General features: G+C 52.5%; 1 protein-coding gene across 3 annotated transcripts in view; it reads right to left on the bottom strand.

Annotated features, from left to right (window-relative positions):
- The window catches only part of PRDM15 (PR domain containing 15), a 75,129-nt gene extending 66,400 nt beyond the window's left edge, over window positions 1-8,729 (bottom strand). For all 3 annotated transcript variants that reach the window (XR_001008496.1, XM_012002586.1, XM_012002587.1), the window contains exons 1-4: window positions 8,684-8,729; window positions 7,938-8,031; window positions 5,872-6,025; window positions 3,546-3,798 (exon numbers count right to left, since the gene is read on the bottom strand). Coding sequence is in view for 2 of the 3 variants with exons in the window: in XM_012002586.1 (XP_011857976.1) it covers window positions 3,546-3,798; window positions 5,872-6,025; window positions 7,938-8,031; window positions 8,684-8,720 (538 nt within the window). In the remaining variant the exon portion in view is untranslated. The remainder of the gene's footprint in view (window positions 1-3,545; window positions 3,799-5,871; window positions 6,026-7,937; window positions 8,032-8,683) is intronic.
- Between the last annotated feature and the right edge of the window lie 813 nt (window positions 8,730-9,542).

Below are 9,542 nucleotides of genomic sequence, written 5' to 3'. Positions count from 1 at the left end.
TAATAAGTAATTTACAGGAACCGCCAGTACGGTTCTAGGAGCACACCAATGGCCCTGGAGGCCACTCACATCACTCTGCCTACGCCCACTGGGCCAGAGGTGCAACAATGCCACCAAAGTCCTCCTTTCCTCCCACCACGTAGGAGTGTTCTCTCTGGGAGTGTCCACCCCAGAGGCCGTGTCACTGAGCAGGAGTGGAATTACACAGTTACCCTAGAACTCCAGGCCTTCACGTGTCCAGTCTAAACAGTGAGAAATGGGCAAGTGGCCAGCTTTCTAGATGTTTCTAGCCTGTCTTCGAAGGTCTTGTTATCTATTGAGATACTCATTTCTGAGAAGTGGGCAGTGTTGGGCTCCAGTGCATAGCCTCAGCTGGGGGAGGTGCTCAACACACACTCAGGCTCTGGTGGACCCCGGGTGCACTGGGCAGGCAGGGCTCTAGAAGCACCACTGTGCCTGGAGAGGGACCCCTAGGGGCCCAGGGCAAGGAGCCAGGTAGGTGGCAGAGGATGAGAGGCAGTGTGTGTGTAGGTAGCAGGGGCGATGACGCGGCTGCTGGGTTGCTGTTTGAACAATCAGCAGGTGGACCCCAAGGAAAGCCCACCAGGGCAGCCGGTGACACTTCAAGGGCCAAGACAGAGCTCAACAGGGGCTCTCTAGGGAAGGGAAGGAGGAACCCAACCGACCAGTGAGTGGACAGGAATCATGATGTTCACTACCTCTCTAGAAATAACTGCTTGCCATTTGTCCCCAAACACAAGCGACCATTCTAAAAAGCATTTCTGAAATCTAAGACTAACTGAGTTATTTCCCCAATTATAAACCCTGTTGAGGTTTAAGCTATGCTTAAGTGACCATATGCTCCCATTTACGCAGACTGTCCTGGTCGAATTATGACAAGTGTCCTTTCATTCTGAGAAGTTTTAGGGAGGAATCGGAATTACCCTAGGAACTCTGGAATCAGGAGGTGGCTCTGTTGAACACCACAGTCCCAGGCTGACTCCACTTAAATCTACTGTTTCAAACTCAGCTCCAGATTAAAGGGTCTCCAGCAGGTAAAATGAATACAAAACACCTGTAGCTCCAATAGGGGTGGCAACTTTTGCTTTGACCTTAGCCTTGAGAGTGGTGAGGGCATCCCCCAGGATATAAGCTGATAAGCGGGTAAATGGTCAAGGACAGCATCTCAGAACCCAAACCCCAGCATGGCTCCAGTCTGGGCTGGCCACGGGCACACATGCTGCCTAGGCCTTCAGGAATTCCAGACACAAGCAGCTCAGGTCCCGAAGATCACAGTCACTTGGGTCTGCTCAGAGAGCCCAGCCTCGCAGGACTTGGAAATGGCCCCTGACCCAGCGGGCACCACCACGGGGGCCTTTCTCGTGCGGGGCCAGGCCAGGCCAGGTACCTGGTTTTGGCAAAGCCACGAGGGTGGGGCTAGGAGCCACTGGGTAAAGAGCAGTGGGTTTCTCCAAGTTCTTTTTGTCCTTTTCATTCTTAAAGAACTCCCCACAAAGCCACAGTCTTTCTCCGTGAAGGGTGCGAAGCCTTTACTTTACCAACCTGGCCGAAGAGGACGCTGCCACCACTGCAGGCCCTAGAAGGAGCCGCCCCACCTGGCTCCTTGCCAACACTCCCCGGCAGCATCCCCAGCGGCCCCTCTCCACCCAGCCCTCACATGGCCCATAGTGGGTTCAATAGTGGCTCCCCAAAAATTCACATCCACGCACCACCTTTGGGAGAGGATCTGTGCAGATGCCATCAAGTTAAGGTGAGGATGTGATGGACTGGGGAGGCCTGAATCCAAAGACGGGTGGCCTTATGAAGAGCTGACACAGAGACATGGGGGAGAAGACAGGCAGAGACTGGAGTTGACACAGCCACAAGCCAAGGGATGCAAAAGGCCGCTGTGCCGGCCACCACCAGAGGTTGGGGAGAGTCCCGGGACAGATTCTCCCTCAGAGTGCCCAGAAGGAACCAGCCCTGCTGCCACCCTGACCATGGACGTCTGGCCTCCAGCACTGTGAGAGGCACATTTCTGACGTGAAGCCACTGGGTTGCTGGTGTTTTACGAGGGTAGCACAGCGCTGGGACACTCCCACACAGCCTGTCGCAGACCTGGGATTAGGGACAACCAGGGGCATTTTACAAAGCCTCAAACATACTGACAAACAGGACAGACCAGAACCTTCCAAATATGTTAAGAATCTTACGCTACCGAGCTACTAATATTTTGGATTACACTGCATTTATAAAACAAGGAAACAATGCTCATATGAGAATCAGGTCATTTGGTTTGGGGGGGGTCAGGCGAGTCAATATCTATTTCTCCCCCTTGAGCAAATAATCTTCATGCCAACAATAAAGAACATTTGCTCCCCTGGGGAGTGTCAGTTTCAGCCGTATGAAATTGCTGTTTTGCAGGTCAAAAGGAATTTCATAGAGTTTCTTCAGGTTTCATGAGGAGGATCTCTGTCAAAACACCCGCAATACGGATGAGAAAGATTTAAAGTTCAACAGCCCTGCTTGATGGGCAAAGTGATGCCCCGACCCCGGCTTAGCAGGACAGGCACTGTGATCTGCTTTTCCAGCAGGAATGCTAGATATGGGCAGATCACACCCATAACCTTCACTAGGGCTTTCTTTGAACATGCAGGCACACACACACAGGTACGCACAGGCGCGCACAGGCACACACACACACACACACAGGTACGCACAGGCGCGCACACACACACACACACAGGTACGCACATGCGCACGCGCACACACACACACACACACACAGACACTCCCCCCAACTCTGGGAGGCGGCCATTGCACGGTGAACAGCAACACTGGAGCCGGGTGCCAGGGACCAATCCTGATTTCTTCATCTACTCCACTGTGACCTGGGGTCAGTTCCTAAACCTCTCTGTGCTATTTCCTCTGGCTAAAGACAGGGCTAGTACCCCAGCCTCATAGGATTAGGAGGATGAGTCACTGGACGTAGCCCCAAGGGCAGAGCTAAGCAGTCATGCACCACGTAACAAGGTTTCAGTCAATGACAGTGGTCCCATGAGATTCTAATACAGTATTTTTCCTCTATTATCTTGTCTATGTTTACATAAACAAATACCATGCATCACAGTTGCCCACAGCATGCAGTACAGTCACAGGTTGGACAGGCTGGTAGCTAGGACAACAGGTTACACGGCACAGTCTGGGTGGCTAGCAGGCCATGCCATCAAGGTGCGCAAGAGTGCGCTCTACAACGCGCCAAAGACAGTGCCATCGCCCCAGGATACATTTCTGAGAACGTATCTCTGTGGTTAAACACTGCCTCACTGTGTTAGCTTGTGTTACATCCACGTGCCCAAACTGACCAAGGATGTTTGACAAGCAGAAAGACAGACCCGACTCTCCACCCCTCCACTCTCCGCATCCCAGCAGCTGGCCCAGCACAACCCATCTCAGCAGTGTGGGGTCAGCACAGAGCCAAGGGGCCATAACCCCTCCGGCGAGGCATGAGGGAAGGTGGCTTCAGATCAGGGGCCGCCACGTACCATGGGCGCCAGAGCCGGCCTGCTTCAGCATGGGCTTGTCCATCTTCTTGGCATAGAAGGCCGCGTACCACACGCGCAGCTCGGTGCCCGGGGGAATGTCTCTGGAGGTGGTGAAGTACACGTCGCTGCCATGCTGGTAGGCCGTCAGGTTCTGGTGCTCAGCCTCCGCCGCCGGCCGCACCAGCATCATCCAGTTGCAGTCATCCTCGTTGGAGGTGTCGAAGCACACGGGGTGCCCGTCCTTCTGGAACACCTGAGGGTGAGTCAGCCCGCGGAGAAGCCGGGAAAATGGCTGATTACCCATCTGCGTGTCAGCGTGTCGGGGGCGGGTGCTGAGGAACCCATCTAGACAGTGCCACCTCAGAAGCCATAAGGGCTCCTGTATGGGATGCTGAGGTGTTTACAATGGTGAGGAGGGTCACAGGTAGACCATGTGGTTTGGATGCGTCAAGTTAGTCACAGGCAAAAGGAAGCAGCAGACACAGCCTATGTGTCATCGTACATCACACAGCAGTCTATGTGTCATCTGGATACCTGAGTGTTATTCACGGCCCAGGTGCGGAACTCAAGTTCAAATCAGGTTCTAGTGGGCCTGCGGATATTGAAGTTCTAGTCCTGGTCCAGGTCGGCTTTGGGCTATCTGAGCTCCACTCCTAGTCCACGTGTCATAGGGACACCTAGGCTCTCCAGATGGCCCAGTGGGAACTGGGACACAGTTCTACTCCCAGCCCCACCACAGGATGCTGGGTTCCTCCGGCTGGCTACCTCCCTGTCTATCAAACAACACCATTGCTTTATGGATTAAATGCAGGCAGGAAGCAGGGAGAAAAACTTACATATTTTGAAGTTCAAATCAACCACATGACTATAGAAGGGTTTTGTTCCTTATTTTCTGATGCCATGATCTGAGCTCTTCCTCCCTGCAGGAAGACAGCTCTCCCCTCTCCTGAGCTTCTCCTAGAGAGGCCTAAGGACGGAGCCCTTGGAAGTGAGAGGCGGGGGTGGGGGACCACCAGGTACCTAATGACCACCAGTTGCTGAGGAAGGCATGCTCCCAGCTGGTGGCACCATCCCTCTGGTGGGCACGGTCCAGCTGAACGCTGGTGCGTGTACTGAGAACAACCCGCTACGAGGTGATGACCTGCAAAATCGCGTAGCTGAAAGACCACCAAAATGGGCACAAAAGGCTTCTTTTATTAAAGGGGCCTCACCCCCAACCGTGCACCCACACCAACTGCATACATTGACTGGATGGGTGCTGCAAAGGACAGGCAGGTAGCCAACAGCCTTTCAGAGGCTGTATTGGGTATTGTTACATATTTCTTCAACTTAAAACAGCCTTTTCTTTCCTTCTTTCCTTCCTTCCTTTACTTCCTTCCCTCCCTCCCTTCCCTTCCTTTCTTCACTTCCTTCCCTCCCTGCCCTCCCTTCCTTGCTTCCTTCCTTCCTTCTCTTTTTGTAAACAACTCAAGTGCCTTTCCTTTTTTCCCCTTTTTGCTGCAATCTGCCTTATAAGCTCAGGTTTTCAAAGGGCTTCCAAAAACCCAAGCTTGTCCACTTCATCTGCCTGTCCTAAAACAAGCGGATCCCTTTCAAGGATCTCTAAGAAAAGTTTGCTAACAATCCATTCCTCATTTGTTTATTTCACAGATATTTCTGAAGCCTGGCTGGCTTGGGGTACTATCGTACCCCTGAGGGCAGACATGGGAACAGTCAAAAACCCGCCTCGCCTGGCCTCATGGGCCTTCCAGAGGGCTCATTTTTTACGTATTCTAAAGCCTGCCTTGCGATATACATACATTTTAGTTTTCTCGAGTTCACGTCAAAGTAGAGAACCACTGTCTTCTCTCAGTCTGATGTGCTTTTTAGAGCTACCAAACTTCGTACTGTTGCTCAATGTCTCATCACTGCCTAAACAAACACCTTCCCTTTGAAAGGGCTTTGCAAACCACCATACGCTCTGCACAGGTGTGAAAAGAACTGGAGTGATGGACCCCTGCAAGACACTGCCTTGCAAAGCCTGCAACAGCAACGGAGGTCGTTTAAGACAGCTGGAGTCAGCATTTGGCGTTTCTCCTGCGTATGTTTTAAATACACTCTTTAATGTTCTGCAAAACTGAAAATTACAAAATACCAACTTAATATTGATGCTCTCGCAATGTAAAAAGAAACGTTTCCTTGGAAATTAAGCAGACCTACAATGTTTAGAGCTATTTTCGAGGAATTGACAAATCATGGAAACTCGGTGGTTCTCGCTCCCCATTCCCACATAGGAACGCCAGAAAAATACCCAGTTCCTGAGCTCCTGTTTGGCAACAGCCTTTACCTTCAGGGGAAACGCGGACTCCTTTTCCCATTTGGCGACCCTCCTGGACTCAAAGGGACCGAACTGTGTCCGCTTGACGAGCTGAGTGATGGCAAACACTCCCTCGGCTCCGTCTTCCAGTCGTCTGATCTCCAAGTTGGGAGGAAGGGATGACCTGGAAATGGAATAAAACAAGACTCAAAAGAGAGCACGCACACCTGGGGACCAACTCGTTAAGATAACCTAAAAGCTCGCCCTCACTGACCGCCAGGGGTCTTCAGAAATAAAATTCTCCAGGTGATAAAATAGAAGCCTCCTGGTGGCTCACACCTGTAATCCCAGCACGCACTTTGGAAGGCCGAGGTGGGAAGACTGAATGAGCCCAGGAGTTTGAGACCAGCCTGGGCAACATGGTGAAACGCTGTCTCTACAAAAAATACAAAAAATTAGCTAGGCATGGTGGCGTGTGCCTGTAGTCCCAGCTACTTAGGAGGCTGAGGCAGGATGGCTTGAGCCCAGGAGTTCAAGACTGCAGTGAGCCGAGATTGTGCCACTGCACTGTAGCTTGGGTGACAGCACAGGACCCTGTCTCAAAGAAAAAGAAAACAGAAGCCTTCCTAACAGGTGCTGAATGAAGATTGAGGCTGAGGTTGTGATGATGCCCTCGGGCTGTGGCAATCTAGCCATAATCTTGTGGCCTTAGCTACACGAGGCCAACCACAAGGCCTTCCTGAGATTCACCCAGAGCACACCATGGCGGGGCTGTTTACTGAAGGATGGATTTCACTCCCCGTGGGAAAGACAGCGACAACAGGTGCATCTCTGGTGGGGCTGCTACGGGACAGGAAAAGGTCAGACTGGTGTGGGGACCACAGGGAACTCGCTGCTGAGGAGCCGTAGGAACAGCACCCCGAGAGAGACGCAAGGGCCACGGGTGTCCCAAAGAGAAAGGGTTTCCAGCCAAGTGGAGCAGGCCAGTTTCACTGAGGATGTGATCTCTTTAACTGAAGTAGAAGAATGTCAAGGACAGGGTGTGGGGAGGAAGGCATAGGAGCCAGGACGAGCCCATGACACGTCCAGAACAGAGGCGGACATGGGGTCCCCAGAGCACAGACCTCTCAGGGCGGGCAGGAGGCCGCTGAGACGAGGAGCCAGCCCAGAGGGTCCAACTGCAGGACCAAGGGTTTCAGCTGAATTTTCATGGGCAACAGGCAGCCCCTGAGGGTTCTGGGGAAGAGGGGGGTTGATGGGAAGAGGGGGGTTGATCCGCTCTCTACTTTAGGCTGAAACATTAATCTCTTTGTTTTGAATCACACTAAGAAGAAAACAAATGAACGGTGTTGTGAGGCAGTGGGGAGGCTCCTGGAAACAGTCCTGGAAAGACGGTGACCATCTGTGCAGCAGCAGCACGTGCCAGGTACCATCACCCACAACACCACAGCCACCCCACGGGAACCGCCATCCTCTCCCCTTTACAGAGGCCACCGAGGTCTGGAGAGGAGTGCCTTGCCCAAGCTCACCTGCCCGGGGCCACCATGTGGCACAGCCTCCCCCAGGTGAGGGTGGAACGGCAGGGCAGCTGCTGCCCACTGAGCTGCCTCACCAGGCCTGCAGGGGCTGCTTCTGGAAGCTGCTGTGGGTCAGCCCCGTCCTGTCCTCATGACCCCCCTCCCCTGCCCCGCCTGCGTGTGCATGTGTCCGCTGGCAGGCCAAGACCTGGAATGCAGAGAAGCCAACGAGCAGACCTCCAGCTTGGCCACTGGTGTTCAGCACATCAACCACCTTGGCCAGTCCATTCTTCTGCAGCCTCCACAATGTGTCAGGAACAGCTGGGCTCCAGCTAAGAACCCTGGAGTGGATCAAAGAAACTCACTCTGGAGCTTCGAAGTGTGTGTTTTGGCGCATCCCGGCAGCAAGGCTGCTCCATTCACAGAGGGAAGGGAATTGGTGGCACTCACTCAGAGTGCCTCTGTTCTCCCTTGGGCTCCTTCCTCCCCGTGTGCAGACACGAAGGCTGCTAGGCTCCTGCCGCAGCTGGCATATGGACAGGCCCGGGACCGTGAAAGCAGCTCACGGCGGTCACTCACCTTGCCCTGCTTAACACAAAGGAGTCTTTGACCATGACCACTGGGCCTAGCTCAGGACATTCGGAGTCGTGGTACTGGCTGCAGTCTTCACACCCTGCAAGCAGACATCCGAGCATTAGAGCACCCAGGGAAGGAGACACGCAAAGAACACAAACCTGGGAAATGGGGACCCTGGCCCCCTGAGGGTGACCCAGAGTCATGAGACACATGCATCCGACACCACAAAGACAAGCAAGGGAGGGTGCATCGGATGGCACGAGGCCTGTGTCCCGAAGGTCTCCGTCAGTGCTCACGCACACATGAGGAGTGCAAAGGCAGGACACACCTCCAGGGAAAGCGCCAGCTCCGCCGCACACCTGAAATCAAGCACCGTCACCTCCACGGTGACGAAGACCAAGACCCTCCCCAAAGAATGAGCATAAGTGAAAATGGCCAATGTTAGCGGGTTCATGATAACTCTAACACACTTCCCTCCTGCCTAGTCCTGGATTACTTTTCTGGACCAAGTGCTACCCCCTGCAAAGTGCCCTCGGCCAGGAGTTCTGAGAAAGGTGGTCCTATTAAAACCACACCCCTGTATCTGCACTGCTTAGGAAATAAATGGTTCGTGGGGAAAATTTAAATACACAACTTTTCTATATTATAAAAACCAAATGTGGACATGGCTTTGCCTAGACAGCAAACGCCATGCCCATCTGTGTTCTATGACATAGGGCTGGTCTCGGACAGGTCCCCAGGCCACTTACAGATGAACATGATCTCTTCGCTCCCATCTTCAGCCATCTCTGACACCTGTCAGGATACAAGAGAGCCTCATTACCAAATACCAAAATACTCTTACCAAAATACTTTTTTTTTTTTTTTTTTTTTTTGTTTGATCTTGCTCTGTCGCCCAGGCTGGAGTACAGTGGCACAATCTTGGCTCACTGCAACCTCTGCCTCCCAGGTCCAAGTGATTGTCCTGCCTCAGCCTCCTGAGTAGCTGGGACTACAGGTATGAGTCCCGGCTAATTTTTGTATGTTTAGTAGAGACAGGGTTTCACCATGTTGGCCAGGCTGGTCTCAATCTCTTGACCTTGTGATCCACCTGCCTCGGCCTCCCAAAGTGCTGGGATTACAGGTGTGAACCACTGCGCCTGGCCTCTTACCAAAATAATGTTTAAAGACAATTCCTACTAAGGGCCTCCTCCAGCCAGTATAGGGACATTACGTGGTGCTCTAAAGAGAGCACACAGTGGGGTCTCCTCTTATTGTGGGATGGGGCTGGGGTCCCTGAAACACCTTCTCACCTCAAATAATGTTATTTTTAATAAAAGCAATGGATTTGAACAGCCTCGTGAACTCAGATTTTCATCTTTTCATATTAGCCATAAATTACCATTTTAAAAACAAATATATCACCTTTTTGTGGTGACAAGGTCTTGCTCTGTCACCCAGGCAGGAGTGTAGTGGCGAGATCACAGCTCACTGCAGCCTCTACCTGCTGGGCTCAAGCAATCCTCCTACCTCAGCCTCCCAAAGTGCTGGGATTATGGCACGAGTCATCGTGCCCACCTATATCACCATTTTTAAAAAGCCAGTTGTCACTTTTTTTCCCCTCACTCA

This window comes from Mandrillus leucophaeus, unplaced genomic scaffold (genome assembly GCF_000951045.1).
Source record: "Mandrillus leucophaeus isolate KB7577 unplaced genomic scaffold, Mleu.le_1.0 Scaffold69, whole genome shotgun sequence".
In the NCBI taxonomy this organism is placed as follows: Eukaryota; Metazoa; Chordata; class Mammalia; order Primates; family Cercopithecidae; genus Mandrillus; species Mandrillus leucophaeus.
This window is presented reverse-complemented; position numbering and strand designations above follow the sequence as displayed.